This window comes from Mauremys mutica, chromosome 11 (genome assembly GCF_020497125.1).
Source record: "Mauremys mutica isolate MM-2020 ecotype Southern chromosome 11, ASM2049712v1, whole genome shotgun sequence".
NCBI lineage: Eukaryota > Metazoa > Chordata > Testudines > Geoemydidae > Mauremys > Mauremys mutica.
The window spans coordinates 80,777,009-80,803,646 of record NC_059082.1 but is presented as its reverse complement, the minus strand read 5'-3'; the positions used below and the strand labels follow the sequence as shown (position 1 = coordinate 80,803,646).

At 42.5% G+C, this 26,638-nt stretch overlaps 1 protein-coding gene across 1 annotated transcript; it reads right to left on the bottom strand.

Annotated features, from left to right (window-relative positions):
- Positions 1-8,800: 8,800 nt before the first annotated feature.
- TEKT4 (tektin 4) lies at positions 8,801-25,268 on the bottom strand. The gene is made up of 6 exons (XM_044981159.1): positions 24,557-25,268; positions 16,922-16,992; positions 13,879-14,022; positions 12,816-13,038; positions 10,934-11,088; positions 8,801-9,132 (listed from the first exon to the last, which is right to left on the bottom strand). The coding sequence occupies exons 1-6, from the start codon at positions 25,088-25,090 to the stop codon at positions 8,916-8,918; spliced, it is 1,344 nt and encodes a 447-aa protein (XP_044837094.1). The 5' UTR covers positions 25,091-25,268; the 3' UTR covers positions 8,801-8,915.
- Positions 25,269-26,638: the final 1,370 nt, after the last annotated feature.

The window sequence follows — 26,638 nt, the reverse complement described above, 5'->3', positions numbered from 1 at the left end:
AGACAGTCCCCTGGGAGCCTGGGAGTCCTAGGCTGGAGGAGGTGGCCAGTTGGCCAGGTTTCTTTCCTTTGCAAGAGTGAAGGGAAAATAAATGTTGGTACCAGAGGGGGAGTGAGACTGGGAGGGAGGAAAGAGAAAGGGTGGTGAACTAAGAATAAGTCAGACTTGGGTGGGACTGGGGGGAGGAGCCAGAAAAGGGAAAACTATGGGGTGGGAGAACTCTGTTTTGTAGGGAAGGGGAGAGGCTCTAGAAAACGATTCCACTTGGGCTGGCTCTGAGCTTTGGAGCACCTATTAGCGCTGTGCCATTAATCAAAGGAATGCTGTAAAGCACCGCTCTTCTCAGCAAATTCCATTAACTCCTTGGCTGGGGCGGGGCTGGGGCAAGAGAGGAGATAATTAATTACCGCATCCTGTATAAACAGAAATAAACTGAAATAACTTCGGGCAACAGAACCAATTATACAATTAGGCTAATCACTCTCCAAAATATTTTAAAATCACTCATTGTGTAACGAGCAAAGTAGCACCATAAGTGATCATCTCCAATGCAAATAAATAGGCAGAGGGCAGAAGCCTAACTCATATCACGTTCCGTTCTGCCAGGTTCCAAAATACATTGTCTTCTGACAGCTCAGCTAGCTGGGCAGACTGAAGCACGGTAGCATAGTCCCACTTTATACCAGACATTGCAATACACACTCGGGGGGAAATTAGTCCCTTCACAGAGGACCAAGTTAATACTCTATTTAGATAGACAGGGTTGGTGAGGTCCAATATCTTTTATTGCATCATCATCTGATGGTGAAAGAGGCACATTTTGGAGCTTACACAGAGCTTTCCCGGACCTGAAGAAGAGCTCTGTGTAAGCTCCAAAGCTTGTCTCTCTAATAATCTGGGACCAACACGCTACCCTGCAAACTCTGTTTAGAGGGTTCTCGTCTCCATAGTAACCGAACACTTCATAATCAGTAATGGATTTTATCCTCACAGCACTCCTGGGAGGTGCCGGGCGGTATTATCCCCATTTTATAGATGCTGAACTGAGGCACAGAATGGGTTAAGTGACATGGCCGAAGTCACACAAGACATCTGCAACTGACCCTGGAACTGAAGCTACACCTCCGTAAGTCTCAAGTCAGGGCCTTGTCCACCAGTTTGTCCTTCCAGCCCTGCTTTCAGCCCAGTAAAGAAGGCTAAAGTGGGACTTACAAGGCAGAAATATATGTGCCTGTGCAAGATGTAGTCGAAGCCAAAATAGCCCACTATATGTGTGACTTAGAGGCCATAGTGAGTTGCTATAGAAACGGCTGCATATATCACCCACAGAATGATAAAAACAGATTGTTTCTTCCCCTCTGAGGAATGGGAATAGGCTGCTCTGCAGTCAGGGTGTGATCCTGTGAGGGGTTGACAGTTTCTTGCGAGTGACTAGACTTCAATGGGGCCGGAAGGGCACTCAGCAGCTAGTGGAAATGGGCTCCTTGCTCCTGTAGCATCTGGAATGTTAAAATCTTGTTTTCGGAAGCCATGGCATCCTATTACTCTGTCCAGGCCAAATCCAGAGAGCCTGCTGCAGTCCTTCCTCAAACCAGCTTCCTCCGAAGTTAGCAGGTAGGGAACTATCTGGAGGATATGGTACTGAATTAGATGGACATAAGAACATAAGAACATAAGAAAGGCCGTACCGGGTCAGACCAAAGGTCCATCTAGCCCAGTATCTGTCTACCGACCAGGTGCCCCTGAGGGAGTGAACCTAACAGGCAATGATCAAGTGATCTCTCTCCTGCCATCCATCTCCATCCTCTGACGAACAGAGGCTAGGGACACCATTCTTACCCATCCTGGCTAATAGCCATTTATGGACTTAGCCACCATGAATTTATCCAGTCCCCTTTTAAACATTGTTATAGTCCTAGCCTTCACAACCTCCTCAGGTAAGGAGTTCCACAAGTTGACTGTGCGCTGCGTGAAGAAGAACTTCCTTTTATTTGTTTTAAACCTGCTGCCTATTAATTTCATTTGGTGACCCCTAGTTCTTGTATTATGGGAATAAGTAAATAACTTTTCCTTATCCACTTTCTCAACATCACTCATGATTTTATATACCTCTATCATGTCCCCCCTTAGTCTTCTCTTTTCCAAACTGAAGAGTCCTAGCCTCTTTAATCTTTCCTCATATGGGACCCTCTCTAAACCCCTAATCATTTTAGTTGCTCTTTTCTGAACCTTTTCTAGTGCTAGAATATCTTTTTTGAGGTGAGGAGACCACATCTGTACACAGTATTCGAGATGTGGGCGTACCATGGATTTATATAAGGGCAATAATATATTCTCAGTCTTATTCTCTATCCCCTTTTTAATGATTCCTAACATCCTGTTTGCTTTTTTGACCGCCTCTGCACACTGCGTGGACATCTTCAGAGAACTATCCACGATAACTCCAAGATCTTTTTCCTGACTCGTTGTAGCTAAATTAGCCCCCATCATGTTGTATGTATAGTTGGGGTTATTTTTTCCAATGTGCATTACTTTACATTTATCCACATTAAATTTCATTTGCCATTTTGTTGCCCAATCACTTAGTTTTGTGAGATCTTTTTGAAGTTCTTCACAATCTGCTTTGGTCTTAACGTTCTGATCCAGTGGGCTATCCTATAGTGCTATGGAAGGGAAAACACAAGGGAGTATGACATGTTAGTACTAAAGAAAGTATATTATAATGAGCAGAGCTCGTCAAATAGTATTAAATAAACCAACAATCAGGAGAATTAAGACAATTTTGGTTAGCAACCCAGTCCAATTGGCAGAGAACATGCTCCTCATTCTTAAACATTTGCTGATTAACTTGGTTGAATACATTTCAAATGATGGTTTGGTCCCAATGACGGTGGACAATTGGTCACTAGACTCTCTTCTACTTGCTGATTGACTTAATGCAACTTTCAAGAATTTTCAAGAAACTTTCACGGTTAATGAACTTTTCCATTGAATGCCAACGGCTGTATGGATAGTCCTGAAGGACAAACATGGTGATATCCTGAAGAACAGCAAGTCAAATTCAAGTCATTCACTGAGGCAGCTGCTCTAATTTACACTGGCATATTGGGGAACAATTAAATACCTGGGCCCTAAAGTTGAATAAAATACTTCAAAATGCAACAGGCAAAGTTATTGACAAGGCTTTTTAATGATTCATAAACAGAATGATAAGATTTTGAGCAAAAAATCCCCTGAAAACACGTTTGAAAAAGATGAAAACATGAGGACATTATGGACATTAGAGGTTTTTAAGGCCTGGCTTGACAAAGCCCTGGCTGGGATGATTTAGTGGGTGTTGGTCCTGCTTTGAGCAGGGGGTTGGACTAGATGACCTCCAGAGGTCTCTTCCAACCCTGATCTTCTATGATTCTATGACAAGGATCGGCAACCTTTGGAAAGCACCCTGGCGGGCCGGGCCGGTTTGTTTACCAGCCAGCACATCCCTTGGCCTGCGCCACTTCCCACAGCCCCCATTGGCCTGGGACGGCGTACTACGGCCAGTTGGAGCTGCGATTGGCCGAAGCTGTGGACGCAGCAGGTAAACAAACTGGCCCGGCGGAGCCGCGTGCCAAAGGTGGCCAATCCCTATTCTATGACATGGTAACCCCAGTAACTTTCCTACTCAAATAGAAAATAAGAGTTATGTTAATGGTTAATTTAGGATGATCCACAGATACATGTGAAGAAAATTGCTGAATGGTAGAAAATAAAGGACTAGGGTCTTGTTAGTTCAATGAGGTAATGTTAATGATTTATAATGACACAGAATGGTGAATGAAAAACAAATCATGAACATTTGGATACATGGATAACTGGGCACATGTAATGTTAAATGATGTTAATTGGGGGAAAGCTCTTGAATATGTAATGTGGAAATAGATAAGAACCAAGTGAATGAGGCCCAACTCGGAGAAATACCAGACAGAAAACTGAAGGAATGAGACTGAAGGACCAGAGCAGAGACTGAGATGATGATCATGAAGTGGAGGAGAACTCCCCAGTAACCTGGAACATGGTAACTTGGGTCCCTAACTCTTCCATCTTACCTGATTATTATCTGGCATAAATATATGATCAGAAATTATAAGTGACAATAATTCTGTCTGAAAATTTATAAAAGTGAAAACTGAATATGCCTAAATTGGGCGAACACGTGACTCAGTTTCCCACCTTCCAGGGGGCTGGGAAGGCCCTTGCATGGACCCAGAGAGTACAAAGATGGCCCCAAGGATAGGTACAAAGTAACTGAGTTTTGTTCCCTTTGCATCTGCATGTGTTACTATCACTAACATCCAGCATCAGACTCCAACGCATGAGGTCTGCTATGATCAACAACAGCAGAGCAATTGACAAGAGAACAATAATGATATTAGGAGGCCAAGCAACAAACCCTCTGCAATTAGCCCAGTACGTATTTTTGGCATCAGCTACATCTCATGGATGAGCCTCATCCTCCTTCTCAAGGAGAAATGTGCAATTAATAAGCATTTTATACAGTGATAAATATTGTTTTAATCCATATTACTCTGGAGACAGACATTCGAGATGTAATTTTACTTAAAAGGACCGGCAGAACCAAGAAACTACCCTGCAATTATGTAGCAAAATATCACATAAATACTTGCTCGCTCTGTGGAGACTACTTGGTAATTATACTGCAAATCACCTGGAACTGTACCACAAAGATTAAGTGAAATATCTTCCAGCCTTCAGATCACATCTTTAATGCTGTAGTTTAAAACACAGTTGGAACCACATATTGTAATCTTGGATAATCATGGTGTAGGCAGGATCAGGGATTACTAATTACAATGGGCCCAATTTTAAAAGGTATTTAAGCACCTAACGATGCAGACAGACACCTAGTTGTATTTTTAAAAGCACTTAGAATGGACAGAAGACAATACCCTCAGAGCCACATCCACATTTAAAAATCTGGCCCAGTGCTGTTATTAGGGGGTTATTTGTGACCTGTGAAAGGTGCGAAGCTGAAATTTATTATGCGGTGGTTCTAAGATTTACCTATGGATAACAATCATTATTGGTGTTATAATGACTCTGATAATATGTTCCCTGCCTTACTTTGGTAGTTTATGCAAACTTTTTTTTGGACTGCATAGGAATGCTGGGGAAAATGTAAAACTTCATTTACACTCCTGGAGCAATGGCTCCGATTAGTATATAAAAAGAAAATCAGTAATTAGGGAAACTGGAGCTACTGTATACATGGTTCATGCTCCTAGCACTTGCATCTATTCAACCATTAGCATGTGAATAAGACAGTGATGAGACTGTTACCGATGTGTTCCATTTACTGGAATAAGATTGCCTTGCTGAGTTTGAAGTAAAAGTTGAATAATTGGTTCACACAAGGTAAATGAAACCATTAGGCTTTAGCAAGTGAAACCTCCATCTACATCCACCATGGGGCATAAAGATACTTATATTCCGCATTCTGTTTCAGACAAGAAAACTATATATTTCATCTGTGTCGCCATTTAATGAAAAAACAATAGCAATGCAATGTTAAGTCTGTGCTTTCAGATCCAAATAGGACAGTTTAAAACTCTTGCATTGTATAATTATTTTAAAAATCCTTATGCTGTTATGACCCTGCTGCAACCTCTACATACACGCTGGCCCAGTCTGCATTAATTTAAAGTCCTGCTGCATCATTAACTCCAGATTTAAACCTGCCTACACTTAGGCTTGATAATAATAGGGACTAGTAAAATTTGAGTGAAGGGAAGCAATTCTGAGGCAAGCTAGAGATGAGTTAGAACATAACCCCAGGTCAAGTTGTAAACACGTTTGTGGTTTTAACACTTTTCTTAGACAAAATTTGAATATTTTGACAGAATGCTATCTGTATGGATAGTTATTGGAATGATAGTCACGCAGCTTTATTTTAGATGATGTGTATTATTAAACAGCCAATGAGACAGTAAAAAATATTTAACTACGGTAGCGGAAATATAGATATGGTAAAAGGTAGGTTTAATGCTAATTAATTAAGGGGTGTTATTCCAACTGATTATGGTAGCAGGCTAATTTTAGAGTTGCACTGCTCATCTACCATCAAGGTGCCATTAGAGAAAGGATTATATATCCATTCTTCTCATCCAGCGATTGATCACTCTGGGATGCACCATTTCATTTTGGAATGTGAATATAGATGGAGGACGTGGTTATATTGTAATGCCTGCTTGCTTTAACTAATTATTTGATTTTAAATACAATAATTAATTCTGTCATTCGTGTCATTCACAGTCCTCCATTAAATTAAATGATCTATATCTGTCCCAGAGACACAAACCTTCTAGAGCTCATTTTGGTTCTATTCCTTATCTTTAAAGTATCAGTTGGGACCACACAAATCTAGATCACCCCGGGGGTGGTGTATTCCTTATATCACATGGTGATATAAAGTCCTGTTCTGGAATTTTAATGTTGAATCAACCTTTATCCAGCTTCAGAACCTCTCTTTGGTCTCCAAGCAGAGGAAAGGACTCAGAACCTGATGAATGCAGAAGGGACAGCACATGAGCTTACCATCAAAGTGCTTCTTTTTTTAGTATATTGCTTTAGCTGCCTGTGCTTAGAGACACAAGGTAGACAAACTTTCCCTATTTTGCTCTATACCACCTACTTCTAATGACTGTGATTCAGGCTACAAAAATATCACTGCAAGGACAATGTTTTTATTAAAAAAAAAATTCATGAATACAAAACAACTGGAGAAATCGAAGCCACGGGCAGAATATGTTTTACTGATGTAGTTCTTTTCAGAGAAACAGTGGTAGGCTTTTATTTCAGGATGGTAACAGACCAAAGCTGAAATGCACCTCCTGTGTCAACATAATAGATGGATGAACAAATAACTGTCTGAGAGTAAAACAGTTACATGAATGTACTCTCATACTTAGGGTACTAACTGAGTGACCATGCAGAGTTAAGGAGTTTCTAAACTACCCTTTAAAAATAAAAAATATGTAATGTAGGAGACAATGAATTTGCTTTAATGGACATTGTAAGCGAGTGGTCCGGGGGGATGAGGGGAGCCACACCGGCCCACTACACTCCAGTTGGTCTGGGAAAATAGCCCGGCAGTCCTGGCGGTAATTGCCCGCCCGGTGGAGCAAGGGGCTCAGGTCCTCCGGCAGGGCTGAGCAACAGTAACAGTTTTAAGGCTCGGCCCTAGGTCAGGGCGGGGCAGCGAACTCCGGGCAGAAAGCTCAAGTCCTGGGGCAGGGCTGAGCAACAGTAACAGTTACAGTTAGTGGCCTCCTCAGGCCAGGGAGAGGGGGAGTCTGCCACCCCGGGGTGGAGTGGCCAGCGGGACGCAGGCCCTCCCACTCCACTGCGTCCCAGCCCGGGGCCCTAGCAGCGGCTATCACTCTGCTGGTCAGTCAGTGGGGATCCTGGCCGCAACACACTGACATAGGCTCCGGTAAGGCCGCAGCCTGACTGGGGTCGGCTGCCCCCGGGCTACTTCTGTACTCCCCCTTGGGGCCTACCTGGGTCCTGACGTCGGCCTCTGGAGGGTCCACGAGCATGGGCTCCTCGCGGCCGGGGCTGGGTGGTAGGCCCGGCAACTCCTCAGGATAGTCGGCCCAGGATAGCTCCCTCGGCTCCTCTGGGGAGCAGCGGGCACGGGGAAGCTCTGGCGGCTCCTCCCGGTAGCAGCAGGCGCGGGGAAGCTCCGGCGGCTACTCCGGGTAGCAGCAGGCGCGAGGAAGCTCCGGCAGCTCCTCCGGGTAGCAGGCACGGGGGAGCTCAGGCCAGTCTGGGTGGCTGCCCTGGGTCACAGGGGCTTCCCAGTCTCGAGCTCCCTGAGGGCCGTCTGCTCTCTTCGGCAGCTGGCACCTGACTGAGCTCTGAGGGCCAGCTTTTATAGTTCCAGGTCGCCGCCTGACGCTTTGAGGGGTGGGCTCAGAGCTCCGTAGCTCCGCCCACTCTGGCCTCTGGCTCGGCTCTCCCTCCTCTGGGCTGGAGGGGAGCCATGCCAGCTCACTACAGACATCTATTTCATTTATCCCCTTTTATCCTGTATATCACAAATGCAGCAAACTGGCACCTGTAACCTGACAGATGAATGATGTATGTTACAGGGTTCCACTGATGCAGCTGGAATTGATGTGTCTTTTGACTGCCCATCATCAGTTACATTTCACTATCTATCCACATACACCACTTCCACTGATGTCAGTGGGAATAGCGTCAAAAGATCAAAGGTAGACTCTAACGGTGGTAAAGGCAGTGGAAAAAGGAGCATTCCCTGTTCACTAGCTGTTTAGCTTCTCTTTAAAAGTAAACTGAATTGGTTTTGATTGTTTTAAATCATTTCATTCAATACCAGATTATACGTCCAGGTATCATGGGTTTGCTTTGTGTAGTTAGTATTCAGATTGTCACCTGACTGTGAAAACTGCAATTTTACTTTCATAACCCTTGGGCAGCTTGAAACTAAAATCTTTTTAATCTATTTCCTTACTGAAGTGCATGTTCTTCTATTTCCCAAGCACACTTATTTGTTCACTATAAAGTTGCTTGAAAACGATGGAGCTAGAAAAGCCTTTCTTTGTTCCAAAACCCCCACGTTCATTTATTTGATCTGAGGGAAAAAGCCCTGAAACAATACATACTGTATGAACTACGCAAGCATAAAGAAAACAGAGATCAAATTTTAGGTGGAATGCAAATGCAAGAATCACAGCCAACTGCGATGTTCTGCTTATGCATTTTTATTTAAATAAAGGAAATTAACAGCAAATTATGTTTCTTATTGACTATAATATTACACACTTATAAAATTAAATATCTTAGGTTAAGATTTTTTACCAATCTTCACATCATTAATACAGAGGGTATTGCTACTGGTAACCTGCTAGTTTAAGGACAACAGGGTATCGCGTGCGATGGGCCATGCACTTCTGCCTATCAATAAAGATGCTGTTCGATTTCACAGCGATCTCCTTCTCTAGACTCATCCGCGTGTCTTCCAGGTTCCTCAGAGACTGTTCAGCCTCCAGTAGTTTTTGCTTCAGAGACTCAATGGACTCTGTCAGTTCTTCAACTTCACTGATCAACCTGAATAGATTAAATAAGTAATCAAAATTAGAGGAAGGCTCCTAAGGCATGTGAGTTGTTAGTTCTCTGGTTAGCAGTCTTTATTCTTCTGAAACTCAACAGCACAGTAATTGGGTGTTAGTCTGTATAACGGCTAGCAGGGCCAGGTGGGTGCTAAAGACTTTGGGCCATAGGATATGAAATGAAGCTGCTCTCTGAGCTGTGAATGCAGTCTCTTCCAATAAACATCAAGTTTGGAATAATTTCAAAATGACTGTAATTATAAAGGTCTCCTAAAATTTACATTGTAAAAACAACAAACTCCAAGATAACCTTTCCCCATTTGGAATAGTCATGAAAGAATGATCCATTGTCCTAGATACTAATCCATTCTGCAAGCATCCCTTGTTAACAGCTGAAGGGCTAAAGATGATTTAGATGACTGATTGATTTTTGACTGTCTGAACATTTATGTAAGCCCATTTTTTCCCCCCTGTTCGCTGGTGTACAACTGGAGGAACTACTGAAGCCCATGGTGTTACTTCAGATGTAGGTTGATGTAAGTGAAATCACAACATGTTCCTCAGGTTCTTTTTAGAATGAATTGTAGAGAAGATTTTCAAAGCCATAAAAGGCAGTTAGGTGCACGACTCTCATTAAAAGTTCACAGGAGTCCCCCACCAATGTTTATTTCATGGGAAAAGGGGATGCTATATAAGGGGTATGTATTGGGGGGGAGAGGAGTAATGTGAAACAATATAAGGCCCCATTTCAGCAAAACAATTAAACACATCCCTATTCAGCAGAGCACTTAAGCATGCCCTTATATCCTATTATAGACAATGCATATATTTAAGAGCTTTGAATAGGGATGGTTTGCTGAATCAGGGCCTAAAAGAATGTGCCTGAGATAGCATAAAGCATTTGAATTAAGTAAACCTATCACATCACTATCCAGAGGAGAGAAGCAGCATGTTGGCTTTGAATGGTGTATATTATTGCTATAAACAACTGGGAAAGCTGATCACAAATTTTCCTAAGGGCAGGGGGAAAAAAAACACGTGGGAGAATCAATTACAAGCACTATAATGAGATCAAGAGTAACAAATTACATTCCGACCTTTAATTTGAAAGGATTTATTGCCCTCCAGTTTTTAAATGGATTATTACTGAAAATCGAATGCCATCGGCTAGTTCTTTGGAGGAGCTGATGAGTTTTCTCTGCTTGTGGAAATGCACAGCCCATTTACATTCACAGTGCTTGAAGCGTAATTGATTCACCGCATAATCCACCTCACAATGAACCTCTGCCAAGAGCGTACTGGCTGCAAATTATCTACAACCTGTCAGGTTATTTTGGATCAAGCTGGATAAGTAAAGAACCCCACTGTTCAAAGAAGAAAGCGGACAGATCTGTTTATGGATTCTCTATTTATAAACATGTTGGACCTGATTCAGATCTTTACACTGATTTCAATCGCGTAACTCCCAGTTTACATCAGTGAAAGGTACTGGAATCAAGCCCAGTAATTAAGAGCTGATGGTCACATGCTACAAAACTATTTCGTACAACAGTGGCAGTGACATCATTAAATTTGGGGATTAGATAATTGACATTTCAGAACTGGTGTCAATGGGTGAAACTCCATTGAATCTATGTCAACCCATTGAAGAAATGATACACCCATTCACAATAACACGTTACTGTGAATAAGTAAGCAATTTATTTCTTTGCCACTGTATGTCTCTGCCAGGGAGAAGTTCTCAAAAATGTCTTTGACATAATTAGGGTCTTTAAGGACTCTCTCTTTAATGTGTTTACCTGAATTGTGCTGGATCTCTGCAGAGCTCAACGTTGGGCCTAAAAGATCTGTCATACAGCCTTGTCTGAGCCACTTTCAGTGGAGCTTCTTTGTCCTTAATAGCTTGTTTGAGAGCAGCAATGTTGTTTTCTTGATCTCCAATCTCCTTAAGGGTCTGTTTGAAGTGAATATCCATGAGAAAAGACAAGTTTAAGACAATAAATTTAACTTATGGTACTATTCGTGTACAGACATTAAATGATGGGGCCTCTTCAAGCTCCCAAGAAATCAACAGGAGTTTTGCTCTTGCTGGGTAGCCCTCTCCTTGATGCCAGAATATGGGAGGTGCAAAGGTTGTATAAAGCTCTTTTGTCTCCTTATCTCTATTCCTACACTGAGCAGAATGGAAAATCTCATGTCTACTTTAAAGAGAAGCTGAAGAATTTTTGCAGCTGATTAAATATTACAGTCTATTTGTATTCTCATCAGAACCTGTTCATGGCACAATCCATCTCAGTGAATCATTTCTGGCACTGCAATTAATGTAAATTATTCAAAAAGTGACAGGCTATTTTGAATTAGATCGGACAGATTACCTATGCTTATGTTCACAGCTTCCTGGCATTAGTAAAGCTGGAATCACTATGAAAACGTGAGAAATACTGAGTCTCATCTCCTTAAAAACCAGTGAACTCCACAGACTTTGATGGAGTTACTCCAGAATTAAATCAGTGGAAAAGAGAGTAGAATCAAGGCCTATTTCAGGTTTTCTTTTTCACAGGGTATTACACATTTTCACAGAATTATTCAGTCATGAGTTGCTGAATGTCAGTATGTTGCACCTGCCCCTTGGTTGGACTTTAAGGAGAAAAAACAAAATGGAAATTGACATTAATGCCCATAGAACTTCAGTAGTATTACAGCGGATGCCCTTAAAAAACAAGTACCACACCAAGGGGACTGTCCTTACTCACAGTAGGTAATACATTTAGAATGCAGAGGGTACCATGCTAAATGCTCCCTTTTTAAGAGTGTAATAATAAAAATAATCTTGGGAAGCAAGTCGTGGTTACTGGCAGTAATGTATGTGATACTGACTACTGTAATCTTCCCTTGAAGAGGTACAGTCACAGTAAAAATATTCTGACTAGTGTATTAGACAAGTTATGGAAAAGGTACCATAATGCACACTACTGTAGATGCTTCTGCTTAGGAGTGACATGTTCATAAAAATGTTACCATTTCTCTCCCCCGCCGCCCCTGCCCGTCCTCTGCTAGCTTAGAGCTGCCCTTCAATGGGATCCAAAGCTTTTTACTTTGTCTCCAACAACATCTTGAAACATCTCACCCTATTAATAGCTTTTAAATAGGAGTCTATGTTGTATGTGTATATGTTACTGCATGTACAGCAAGATACACAGTGTGTACTGTTCACAGATGGATACAGTGGGGAAAATCCACCCCGGGTTAATTCCACTGACTTTAGTGGGGATACACCTGAGATGAATATTGACCTAGTACTTTACAGCTAGACAGGTGGGAAACACCTATTAGATCATGAAGTTCATCTCCTTGCCAGGGCAGGAGTTAGGCCCTGATTCAGCAAAGCACTTAAGCATGTGCTTAACTTTGAGCATGCATTTTAAGTCCATTGTGATTTAATGAAGCAGTGACGATAAGGGAATTTAAGCACACACTTAAATATAAGCATGTGCTTAGGTGCTCTGCTGAATTGGGGTCACAACTGGAAACCCTATCAGATACTAAACTGACACAAAATACTATTCTATACTCTAAATGGACTAAGCAACTCTTCTTTCTTGATCATTCTACTGTGATGTTCTCAATATGTGTGAAAACTAATGGAAGCAGCTTAGCCAATAAACTCAGGGGCATCCTTACTTTTTTCAAATGATGTTCCAGTTTGTGTTTTGCATCGTCCATCTCTTCGCAGCGCTTAGCAAAAGCCTCATCAACGGCAGCGCACTGCAAGCGCAGATCCTCAGCTGTGTCATGAAGGATATTGTCAATCAATAAACGGAGGTTGATGGAAGCCAGTCGCTCTCGCTCTGCCCTATAGATGTTGTCATGGCTGAATTTTGCCCAGGTTTCAGGCGTTGAGGCACTGTAAGGGATAGGGCAGAAATCACTCTCATGAAGAACTTTGTTCAAGTTGCTTTGGAAAAGAGAAGCCAAAGCAGAACTGCTCCATTTCCTTGGGTTTTATCATCCCATAGACTTTCCTGCTATGGCATGCACGCTTTAGTATTACTATAAATAAAACATGAGGGAACAGCAGGTGGGAGTACTCTCACCTGTCCTCTCACTTCTGAAGCAGGGAGAGATACACTATATAGAATCTCAAAAGTTCTATCACCTTTAGCAAACAGGAATAAAGGCAAAACAAAAAATAAGGATCACTCATAAATCATAACTATACTGAAAGTGGCAAACATTGTTAAGACAGAGGTACATAAGCACTAGGATTTCTAGCCAATTAAGCTTTACAATCCATGACTACTTTATCTACAAAGCAGATTGCAATATGATTCTGTGGTAATACTTTGCCATCTGTTGAGCATCAGAAGGAACTATACAACATTCTGCAAACTACATTGCAGGAATAGCGGTTGGAGGGAAAAAAGCGACAACATTTATAATAGTTAAGCAATAAAATTCTGTTCTATATAATAGGGGTGCAACTTTTCTTTCAACAAATAACCCAGGGCCTTCTGTAATTCAATCTAATCGAGCCTTTGCATTGACTTCAATGGGTTTTGAATGAACCCCCCCCCCAATGTTTATAACAAATTATTACTTAGAATTGATATTTTGCAAACATAACATGTATTTGTTTGGTATACAATAAATGTATATACAGAAATGGTGTGGTTTTAGCTGATACAGAGGATACTTTACATCTCAATGGCTTTCCTTGTATAGGTTAATAACAAGTAGTTCTCACCTTTCCTCAAACTTTGATGAGCTGGGATGGAACTGGATGTTGGTGCTCTGATTATTGTATCTTCCACATTTGTCATCAATGTTGTACGTTTCCACCTTATCAGACCAATCCATTTCACAAATCTGCTTGTGATCTCGATTTAATCTAAAAAGGTGAAGATTGCCACAAATCAGTACTGGAAAAATAATATGACCTTGCAAAAACATCATGAAAATGTATGAGTCCGGAGGACAGAGCCTAGGACTTTCAAAGAAAGCTGGGTAGGTAACCCTCCTCAGAGCCTTTGAAAATTCCAGCCCAAAATCTATTTCCCCAACCTTGCACAGCAGCACCACACTACCCACTTCCACAAACACCCCAAAACTCTCGTCTGTACTAACTGCAATAGCTGGAGCTCTCATGGTAAGGTGAGGAGCTGGACCTGGGGTTCACAGAGTAATCCTGGTGGGAAGGAGGCCCATATGGGAACTCCATAATGTGATCCACGTGGTTTTCTTAGGCCTCTTTCCCACTCACCCAAAGTTTTTATCAGGGAGACAGCATGATTTGATCCTCAGAAAACACAGTAATAATGACATTAAACATTAAAGCTGTTGCTTTATTCTAAATTAAATCTCTCCAGCCTACCACAATTAATGTAAAGATCTTTAGCACCAGTTAGCTATAAAAAGTACCATTTTTCTCTCGCCTGTTACCACCAGATGTCAGTATGAACTAAGGAATCAAAAAGTCTACAAATGTTAACCTATGTAATACTACACCAAGATGATCTTAAAACAATTACTAATGCAAAGTAAAGTCTGCACTCAATAGATCCTGTATTGTGCTTTGATGGAGGTTTTGATGCAACAGCTCATATTCTTCATAGAAATATTGTTATAATAGGATTATAGCATAACTATGATATGTTTTGTGCAAGATAAGGCATGTTAAGGTATCATTGGAAAGGCATATGATTATCCTATTTGTATGTATGCATCATTTTTGCATCTAAAGTTAGGAATATTGACTATACATCTTAACTACAGAAGTGTTTGCACCTGGGGAATGCCCACCAGACAAAATACAATCAGCCTGGCTGGTTAGCTGGGGACAAGTCAATGAACCGTTAGGGAGAACACTAGGTCTTTGAAGATGCTAATCTCCCACCTTCTGGAGAAGCTTCCTGCGATGCTACAAATGGCCTTTGACTCATGGCTGCTTTGACACTGCAGGGTCATGTGATCATGTCACCTGGTACTGGACTCCAATATAGAATACCAGTATTTTTCCACTGAGGGGGTGGGAATCACACTGAAAGACAAAGGATTCCCGCCATATGTAAATCCTATTTAAGGCAGGGAAGTGAGTTAATCAGGGTTCTTTCTTCACTGAATCCCCGCCCAGGATGACTGCTGGAAACATCTAAGGGTATGTCTTCACTAGCAGAAGCGCTTTAACGTGGCTGTGTAGTCGTGGCACCAGCGCTGAGAGAGAGCTCTCCCAGCTCTGTAAAAAACCCACCTCCATGAGGGGCGTGGCTACTAGCACTGGGAGCGTGGCTCCCAGTGCTGGTTCACTGTCTACACTGTCACTTTACAGCACTGAAACTTGGCAGTGCTCAGGGGGTGTTTTTTCACACCCCTGAGCAAGAAAGTTGTAGCGCTGTAAAGTGGCAGTGTAGACAAGGCCTAAGAAAGACAAAAGCAGGGGAAGAGCTGAGCCCAAGCTGGAAAAGGTGTCTGGCCTGTGAAAGAAATGCCTAAAACAACATTTAGGGTGAGAAATTACTACTTGTAACCAGTTTCTTTAGTGTATTAAGCTTAGATTGCGTGTTTGTTTTATTTGCTCAGTAATCTGCTTTGATCTGTTTGCCATCCCTTATAAACACTTAAAATCTATCTTGTGTAGTTAATAAACTTGTTTTTGTTTCCTCTGAACCCAGTTTGTGGAATTCATTACTGGGGGGGGGAGCTGTGCCTATCTTCCTCCACACTGAGGGAGGAGGCGAATTTCAATAAGCTTACGCTGTACATTTCTCTGTGCAGCGCAAGATGATACAATTTTGGGTTTTCACCCCAGAGGGGGTGTGCATGTGAGTCCTGGGCAATTCCCTAGCTGAGTTTTCCCATGGAGAGCTCATTTCAGTGTCCATGTCATTCTGCAGTTGAGTGTGTCCCTACCTATGTGTGCTGGAGGAGGTTTGAGAGCCTGGCTCAGCAGGGCAGCGTAAGGGAGCCCAGGCTGGTGAAATAGGCAGGATCAGTGGTACCCCAGTATATCAGGTGGCACCTCAGAGTGGGGGGTAACCTGTCACAGAGGTGATTAAACTATTTGAAATTGTTGAGTGATTGTATAAGCATTCTTTATTAAAAACAATATTCTGCTTTATATCTAACAAAATATGACAAATGCTGGCTGATAAGAATAGAAGATTTTTAAATGTAATGTGCACTATTAATTGTCTCACCTTGAAATACGTTAGAATTTAGTAAACATCTTATTTCCAGACTGGTATATTGTAACATAAAAGTAAACACTACTTTTCAAGAACAACACACTTCCATACTAGCAAGGATACTGTCAGTTTTTTTAGTTCATACTGACATCTGATGGCAACAGCTCCAGGGGAAAAAAGGTACTTTTTTTCTAACAAATTGTTTAAAAAGAGATTTTTAAATAGCTGTACTAGTCCCAATGCAATAGAGCGGTGACTTCAACAGAATAAAATATTTTTACTGTACTTCTATCTAAATGCAATTTTGAGCCATCACAGAACTAGACAGATATATTTGAAAGCAAGATGAAAAATTTGACCTAATGTTATAGAATAATGGAAACTATCATTACAAAAAGACGTGGCACTTCTCTTACACCACCTGGCTTGTTTCCAATGCTGCCTTTCCATATACGTAATTGTATCTATTTTGAGGGCTTAAATAGAATGGTAGGTAGTGCATAGGCCTTGTGAATTTCACCTACTGACGGTTGTGTCCATAGATGCCAGGAATGAATTTGGTCCTATAAATCATTAAGAACTTGGGAACAGTGAAAAGTATCTTACTGCATCTGGTTAACAGCTTGCATCAAAGTTCTTTTCAGAAGTTCTTGTACATTTCTGATAAGTTCAACTTCCTAGATAAAAATATAAAAATTATGATATTCAGTACATCCCATTTTCAGAGACCTTTGCTTTCAACCGCTACTGGTGCGTTGCTAAATTGTCCATTAATTATCCATTCTCTTTGTGACACTATTTTTCATTATTGTAAAGACTTTTTCAAGATCTTCTGCAGAGTTAGATATGATTCAAATATAAGGTAGATCAATCAACACTGAATTCACTCAATAAATTACAGGTTTGTGACACTTGTCTAAAGTTGAACTAATGCTTAAAGTATTTCCATTCTTTAGACTTTGTTGTTTTAATACTGCATGTATATTAAGAGGAAGGAATATGTTTTATCATATTTAATACAAGGTTTGCAGCTGTACAGGTTGCTATATAGATATTGGTGCTAGACCTTTTACAAAATTATTGTATGTTTAAATGGCTTTAAGGCACCCATTGAAAAATAATCTATTGAATTTCAAAGCCTTGTCATATCGGATCAGACCAACTTAGTCCAGAATCCTGCATCTGGTAATGGACAACACCAAGGAATATGGAAAAATCTCATAATGCATCTAGTCAGTTCAACAATGTTGTAGATGGAGGAACAATTGTCTCTTAAAGCCAAGAGGTGATTAGTTTATGCCCTGAAGAGTTGACCCACCTCCTTGATAATGGGACAGATGTCTAAAGCCCCAGGTTGAATGGACTTATCATGCTAATTTCATCGTTACATTTATTTGGATAGGAAACTAAAAGTCTGTATTTTAAAATATCCTTTACTGAACAAAGAAGCACCTTAGATTGTAAGAAGTTTGCTTTGTTCCTGAACTACCGATACCTAATGAAGTGACCTTTCTGACCTGTAAGTTTGTACACTGTTATTTATTAGCTGGTCCAATAAAAGATACCACATTTCCTACCTTATTTCCTCCACTTATTATTTGTGGCCTAGACATTAAAAAGAGCTAGAGGACATGAAAAACTCCTCATGAATGTTGCTATTCTACTCCAATGACTGTCATCTGGCCAGCAGAGAGAGAATGTATTTACTAACAAACCCTATTCTTAGAACTGGGCTTGCACCAGCTGCTTATATTACAATGTTTTAGACAAATAAGGATGTATACAAGCCACTGACATATCAGTTTATTCTCCATAAGAAACAAAGGAGGAAAATAATAAAGAACAATTTATTTTAAATGGAAAAAAGGACAAGTCTGATCAGGGTGAAAATGGTATTTTTAAGATTCTGAGATGCACAGTTCAAACGAAACCTATTTTAAAAAGTTGACAGTGTCTCTTTAATAAAATGCCCTTGCAATCAGGAATACCAAGGAAGGAAATGTTACGAGGGTTAAATTGTTAGCACTATTTTGTTACAAATATTTTAAAAGATTTAGCAAGACCCAATATTTGAAATGCCATTAAAGATAATTGAGTTCATGTTGTATTGTGTATTCCCAGTATAAATAAAGAGGCAATAAATAGTATTACCTATGATCAATGTTCAATTTAATTTCACAGCTTTGAATATGAAAAGCCTTCCATTACCAATTAATAGGTCTCTTACATGGAAAAAGAGATGCAGTACTAAAATAAAGGAGACTCTTGTTGAATGACCTACAATAAAACTAACTGCATTTCCGCTGGGGGAGATGTGCACTTACATAGAATACTTATGAAATGCAGAAGCGATACCCATAATCAGTGGCAGCCATAATGCTAGTGGGAAGTAGATAAACCTAATGTGCTCCAGACACACAGGTTTAAATAACAACCACTTCTGGATGCTGATCTGCCATATGATTTTTCATGACATTTAAAATAAACTCCATGCTAATTCTTAAGCTGCATAAACTGGCAGAGCAACCTTATGAAACATACAGCCAGAAACCACTTCAGTAACCAGGCCTTTTAGCTCTTTGGAAAGGTTTAGTGTTCCCGATTTAACGCCAAACCTTAAAGTAGATGAGCTTCCCTCTTACCCTGAAACAGTGTGTGCAAATAAAAATGTCGAGTATGTTCAAACTAGCAAAAGACACTTAAAGGCCCCCGAGTTTTCTGCCAGTGGGAGTTTTGCCTGAATAAAAGTTGTGGGATTGGATGTTAAATATTCCTGATTAAGGCCCCAATCCTCCAAAATGTATGCATATGCTTATCTTTAACCCACTAAGTTCAGTGGGCCTACTCAGTGCCTAAAGTTATGCACTTGTGTAAATCTTCACAGGCTCAGCACTGAAGACAGCTTACCAAATAAGAGACAGAGGGATAAATATGATTGAGCTATGTAGGATTCATGCTTGCCAATGCAGAATGCTCCCCTTCATATCTGTATAGGAAATGGAGCCAGTGTGGAGCTTCGGGTGACCAGGTGTCTGGTTCGGGATAGGGTTAGGATCCCACACCCCCAGTTAGAGCACTCACCCCTTCCCACACCCCAACCTCCTGCCCCAGCCCAGTGACAATGAGTGAGGGTGAGAGTGAGCGCGCCACCGAGGGAGGGGACATGTATTGAGGTGAGGGCGAGGCCTCGGGGAAGGGATGGGGCGAGGAGTATTTGGTGGTTTTCTGTGATTAGAAAGTTGACAACCCTAGTGGTGCTTAAAAAAAGGGGAAGTTTTGCCTCTGCAGCATGTGCCCTCTTTCCCCAACCCCAAACCTGCAGAAGCTCCTCCATGTGGCTCCACAGAGTTCAAGGCTGCAGATTTGGAGGGGGCCAGCTGGAACGGGTCAGAGGAGTTGGCTAATTAGGACCAAATCCTGCCATCACTCTGACTCCCCATGGGGAGAGGTTTGTGGTTTAACAAGTGGTAGAATATATTTATAGAATGTATATGAGCAAGGAAAAATCAAATGCACAGCTACAAAACAGGGAATAATTGGCTAGGTGGTAGTATTGCAGGAAAGGATCCAGGGGTCACAGTAGATTACAAATTGAATAAGAGTCAACAATGTGATGCAGTTACAAAAAAAGGCTAATATCTTTTTGGGATGTATTAACAGGAGTGTTGTATGTAAGACCTAGGAGGTAATTGTCCTGCTCTACTTGACACTGGGGAGGCCTCACCTGGAGTACTGTGTCCAAGTATAGGCACTACAGGTTAGGAAAGATGTGGACAAATTGGAGACAGTCCAGAGGAGAGCAACAAAAATGAAACATGGTTTAGCGAACCTGATCTATGAGGACAGGTTAAAAAAAAGGACATGTTTAGTCTGGCAAAAAGAAGATTGAGGGAGGACTTGATAGTCTTCAAATATGATAAGGGTTGTTATAACTATAGGGGTAGTTAAGTTGTGGAATAGGCTTCCAAGGTTGTGGAATCCCATCATTGTCCAACTGGTTCTTAAAAATCTCCAAACACTTGCCAGGGATGGTCTAGGTTTACTTGCTCCAGCCTCAGCACAGGGGGCTAGACTTGATGACCACTCAAGATCCCTTCCAGCCCGACATCCCTATGATTCTATGAGTCTATATTACCTTTATTTAGAGTGTGCATGGAACTGTAGTATTAATCAACTTGAAGGCCCTGCATATATTATGAGAGGAAGGGGATATTAAAGGATTTTAGTCACTAGCAGGACTTTTGTGGTTCAGACGATGACATTAATGTACATTTGTATTTCTCAGAGTTGTAAGTATAGGTCTTGATGGACGATATGTTCTCATTCCAATCTTTAATGTTCTCAAGTATATCTGGTCATCTCATCTATTAAAATGAACTGTTATGAAATCTAAAGAGATCTTGGTTAATTTTCACTTTTCTTTTCCATAGTTCATAATAATAATCTTCATGGCCATCATAAAATGATTGTCAATTAAAAACAAAATGAACATTTTACAGTTTAAAATTTAGTAGGTAATTAATTTTATTACAGTTTTTAGTTTTATGGTGTTATAGATGGTGTTTTCCTAAGTAGAATGACTCTAGTGATAAATCCATCACAATGCATAATTATGTGTATCTCATTAATATCACTTGGAGAAAATAATGGGAATTTTTAAAAGCAAATGTTTGTGAGTTTCTTAAACCAGGGAGGTATAAGCAGAGTTTCCTGCATAAACCAGAGTAGCATTAATTAATCAATTAATCAATCTGGAGACTGCATGTGTAGAAATACATTTTGACATGCAGAATATACACATCTGGCACATGACTTATACCACCATGTGACAAGCCCATGCTAGTACTTATAATATAATATTAGATGCAGACACACACAGTTATTAACCTGGCATTACAATGATGCAGAGGAGATTTAGAGTAGATGATGAGATGTGCTATGATAGTAAAATACATCACTCAGAGTTAGATGCATGTTTAGTTTTTCCGGAGTTCAGACATTTCACGTGCAGTAGTCTGATGTTGGAAGAAATAAAAATGATCATCTTTATTCATCAGGAAAGACCATTCTGCTCCTTCCTCCAACCTCCCTTTCCTAACCGGAACTGCCCTTAAAATACATTACTTCAATATGTCATCTAAGTTGATTCATCCCTTTCTAAGTAAAAGTCACCTAAGTACTTCACAGCTAATTTATATTACTCACCTGAAGAGCTTTCACTGAAACATATTCATCCCCCATTATGGTAGTAGTGAAACTGGCAGTATTACATATCACCCTAAGTGATCTTGATATGACTCCTCCCTCTAATACCACTAGGAGAGAGAGGCTGAAACCCTTTATATGACAAAAGTAGCGGGAAATCTACCCCTGGTTTCTTACTGTGGTCATCTGCTAAAGTGACTTCTGCTGGAAGGAAAAGGAAATCACCCTTCCATACAAAGGGTTTCCCCAGCTTGCATGTCTGATGGTGCTGTCTCTATAAACACCATTGCCCAGATCATCAAAGGTATTTAGGCTCCTAACTTCCATGTGCCCAAGCGCTGCTGAGAAGGTGCCTATCTTTCAGGGACTCTTCAAGAACTGAGAAATGCTTTCCACTGCTGAGCAGAGGAGAGCAAAGGATCCCATATATCAGTGAAAAGGCCCCAAAATGACAGGAAAAGGGAGCAGTAACCTGCTCTCCCTGTTTCCACCTCACCCCCACATAGCTACAGCTGTGTGGATTTGGGGGGCCAGGGAGTAACCACTCTACTTGATACATCCATCCCCACAAATGACAGATTTCCCAGGGGGAATGAACAGGGCTCCTTGCCAAGCACACCTGGAAGGAGAAGAAGCAATCAGCTTAGTTTGCAGAAAGGGAGATTTAGGTTAGATATTAGGAAAAACTTTCTAACTCTTAGGATTTAAGGACTGGAACGGGTTAGACAAACACCTGCCAGGGGCGAGCTAAATAGACCTTCCTGCCTCAGCATGGCCTCCTGTGGTCCCTTGCAACCCAACAAGTCTATGATTCTATGGAGATCAGTGCACCGCCATATTGGGGGTACCAACAGAAATAAGGCTGGAGTGTACCAAGCCTACTAGTAGGGAAGGAGGGCATAAAATCAGTGAAGAAGGACTGAATCAATTGGACAGACGCCCTGGAATTCAATTTCCCCATGTGATCAAAAAAACCTCTGCTTAAGGGAATGTATGTCAGACTCTCCACACAGCTGACCAGGTAGCGTCTTTGGAATACGGTTTCCCTACCTTTGAGTTTTCACTTGGGCGAGGAACATATGGACCACTGTCCCTGTCCCAGTTCCGAAGGAGGAAATGACAAACCGAGAGTGAGCAGCTCTGACCTTCCATTGCTTGAGAGAAGGGTTAGAGTGGAAGGTGGTTGGACAGGTGAACTGGATTTGGAACAAATTTTTAATAAAACTGCATAACTCCTCCAAATCAATATGCAAATGGCAATAAACTCACCAGCGAATCAAACCATTAACTTTGAAATCTGTGCAATGAGCAGTCAGAACTCATGGGCGAGTGACAAGTATTACTATTCTATGATTGGAAACAGCAAGACATACAAGATAGAGATTGATTTTGTGGAATGAGAGTGGGGCATTTAGCATAAAAAGCTGGGAAAGTCACAAAGAATTCATTTCAAATCATTCTATTTGCAAACATCTCTGCTGCAAAATTCATGCATTTCAGTTAACTCTTGCACTGTTGTTATGATTCTCATATTATTCATTCCTTTCCCTCGTTCCTCATTGCAAAGGTCATTGGCATGGTAACAGAATCTTAGCTTCTCAAGAGTTCATCTGCTTCTGGTGCTTATGCCTCATCTGAAATCACATCATTCTTTCTTTATGACATCTCCAGTTGGCTGTTGGTGCTTTGTTGTCAGAAAGAGAAGTACGATTTCAAGTGAAGAACTAGCAGCAGGAGCAGATGGACTCCTTAGAAAGGAACTAAGTATCCTTCATAATAGTGAGTAACAGGTGAGAAATACAGGAAATAAGCTATGCCAGACAAATATTTTTGTAAATGTATGTTTGACAAAGTTCTCCATAAAGCATCAACAGCTTGTTAGGAGAATTTCTGGGTTTAATCATGTTAATGTTTATGCAGCAGAAGGAGAGGCCACTGCATTATCTTTTATGGTATCTAATAGTAATCTCATATTTTTACTATCAACTAGAATATTCCCATGAACACTGGTTACAACATCTGCATGATCCCAATTAAAGAACTCCTATCATATCCTAATTGCTTCCCATCCACTATGGAGTCCAGCTCTGTTTTTTCTAAGTACTAATATTGCCATTTAATCTGATCAATAACTCATCCTGAATCAGTTTTGGCACCTTCAAAATATATTTTGTAGGTATTAACTGATTCCTTAGATGCAAGAATAAGGAGAATTCCAGAATGTAAAATGGGTCCAGAATCTGTCCTCAGTTACACCCGTGCAACTACAATTATTCATGGAATTGTACAGCTATGAGAGCAGAATTTGGCCCAGTGAATTTTGCACACAATATCGCATTGAAAATCCCAGCATCTCCAAAGAAGGTGCTAAAGTTTCTGCTGGAGGCAGGAGGCTCTCTTTGGGGAACATATTCTGAAACAGTTTAGTTCATGTTTGCTAAACTCAGTTTGTCAGAAAAGTACCATCTGTATATGCCCTCTGCCTGCCTGCCTGCCTACGCTGTCACCCTGTAATCTCAACACCGTATCCATCTTGCAGTATGATAAAGATCCTGCTTTGTGTTGAAACACCACCTCTCTCTTTCTTTCCCTCAGCAGGACAAAAACAATCCCATCTCCAGGAGTACAGTTAGGAGAAGGGTGGCTGGACATTGCCCACCCAAGGGTTGCAACTGGCAACTAGCCAAGAAACTAGGGTGGCGCTTAACCGTCACCTTATATGGCGGACAGCCCATGGATGTCTCATGCCAGCATGTGATGCTCCATGTCAACCTCAGAGGCCTCCCTTCTGATCTTGCTTGTGTAACCCTCCTGCCAGGTGGAGCTGGCAGCAACAGGGGCGGGATTCAATATCAAAAGACCAGGCTCAAGGGGGAGAGATAGCAGGCAAGGATCTTGGGTCTCCCTTTGTCCTGCCCAAGCAGTTAGAACCAAACCCTTCTGAATATGACCAGGAAGTAGAGCCAGGTCTGTGTTCTGCTGGGACACGTCTCCACAGGCTGTGAAGGCCTCGTGACCGGCCCCATCCCCGCTCACCTTCAGCAGCTCCGTCTCCACCTGGTCCCGAACCAGGTCCGCCGGCTGCCTCCTCTCGCGGCACTGCAGGTTGTCGGTGGCGATGGTGTAGGGCACCTCGGTGGCGTCCAGCGCCCGCTCCAGCCGCACTTTCTGGGCCGCCAGCAGGTCGGTCTCGGCCGTCAGGTCCTCGATCTCCCGCTGGAGCTCGGCCTTCCAGAAGTGCGTGTCCTGGAGGCGCTGGCCCAGCTTGGCGGTGGAGTCCTCCTGGGTGCGCTGGGCCAGGGCGGCGGCGTAGGCGGCCAGGCTCTGGGACTCGTGGCGGCAGCGCTCGGAGCCGTCGCGGTCGGCGAAGGCCTGGTGGTACTGGGCGTAGTTGTGCTGGTGCCACTCCTCGGTCAGGTACTTGGCGGCGCGGAAGCCGGCCGTGGCCAGGCCGCACGAGGAGTCCGGCCCCGTGTTCAGCGCCGCCTCGTACACCTTCATGGGCAGCTCGGACACCGGCACCGCCTGCGGCGCCGGCTCCCTGGTCAGCAGCACCCCGCTCTGAGCCATGCTCGCTCCCCGCCGCACAGCGGCCCGGCGCCGGGCACCGCGATCAGGAAAGGCCGCGGCTCACGGCGGGGCCTTCCCACGGCGCCTCGCTCAGCGTCCTCCCGTTGCCCCGGCGACGGCGGCCAGCCAATGAGCGAGCGGGTGGGAGCCTTCGGCAGGGAAACCCGAGACAGTGACGGGTTAGCGTCCCGGCCGCGCCCGTCGTTGCCCGGGCGACGGTGGCAGCCAATGGGAGAGCAGATGCGCCTAGGCAACGTTCTACGCTGTAGGGAAACTCGAGCCCGGCGACGGGGAGCGTGCCCGACCCCGGTTGCCTGGAGTGACGGTGCCAACCAATGGCGTTGCAGTGCCTGAGGGAACGTTCCATGAGAGTGGGAGGGGGAATTGTACTCCTGCTCTTAAAGGGCCAGAGCACCTGGTTTGGGGGGGAGCAGAGTGTGCCTTGCTTGGTGTGGAAGGACTGACCCTCGTGGGTACAGCTGGCTGGCAGGGGGCGCAGGAGCCTTTGGCAGAGGCTCTCTTCCCCTCCTCGGAGTCACACAGGGCCTGGGCCCTGTAGCATTTACTCTGTGACCTCACATGAGGTCATCCATGCCCTCACCGTGGGCGGCAAGACAGCTGCAGCGTTGGACGTACTGCCCATCAGCCGTGGCCATCTCTTTGTTTGCTTCCTGGAAGCAGATGCATCCCGCAGAGCTTTCGGAGACCCGCTGCAAATGCTGCGTTCCAGGGTTGACACTGTACTGAACGCTGGGAACTTCTTGGTGAAAGAACAGCCCAGTGCCGTGAACTGCTGGCAGTGCAGAGCCCAGGAGACATAGGCCGTGTCCACGCTAGAAACACTACCACTGTACCGCTATAGTGTAGACACCTAAAACAGTGACAGAAGTAAATCGCTGTAGTAAATCCACGTCTCCAAGATGCAGTAGCCAGGTCAACAGAATAATTCTTCCGTCAGCCTGGCACTGTCTACATTGGAGCTTAACTGTCTCCCAGAGGTGTGAATTTAGGTCAACGTAACTTTCTAGTGTAGACCAGCCCATAGCTGAGCAGTTTTGATTCCATCCAGTAGAATGCAGCAGTGTAGAAACACACTACCCAGCTCATTACACGCTTATGCTTATGCTAACATAGCTATGGTATAATGTTGGGTAACCTACAACAAAGCCCAAGGTTCGATTTCTCACTGATCTGCTTTAAAGAAAATAAAAAGACCATCCCCAGAACCCAACACCCTTTACCAATCAAGCACTTGTGAATTATGTCTACAGTTGTAGCACCTGTTTAATTTTCATTTTGAGAATTACAGCAGCATAAAATTTAAAATAAAATTTTAATATCTGGGTTATTACCAGGCACATAAATTAAATACAAATCTTCACAGAGTTAAAAGAAATGACCAGAAGGTGATGAATATTTCATGTTCTTTTTGTAATTTTGGGAAGAAATTCAATGAGATCAGCCTAAAAGAGAAGGTGATCATTCATCTGGCAACAGAGGGTGCTATTGCCCTTGCATTGCCACGAAACAAGACTCCCCTGATCTTCA

Bases quoted from the DNA above. Each gene is read 5' to 3' on its own strand.
- TEKT4 (XM_044981159.1), bottom strand. From the start codon at position 25,090: ATGGCTCAGAGCGGGGTGCTGCTGACCAGGGAGCCGGCGCCGCAGGCG. The intron at 16,993-24,556 runs GTGAGCGGGGAT...ATTTTTATCTAG, and splicing joins TGGAGACGGAGCTGCTGAAG to GAAGTTGAACTTATCAGAAA. The intron at 11,089-12,815 runs GTAAGGATGCCC...CACTTCAAACAG, and splicing joins TGGAACATCATTTGAAAAAA to ACCCTTAAGGAGATTGGAGA.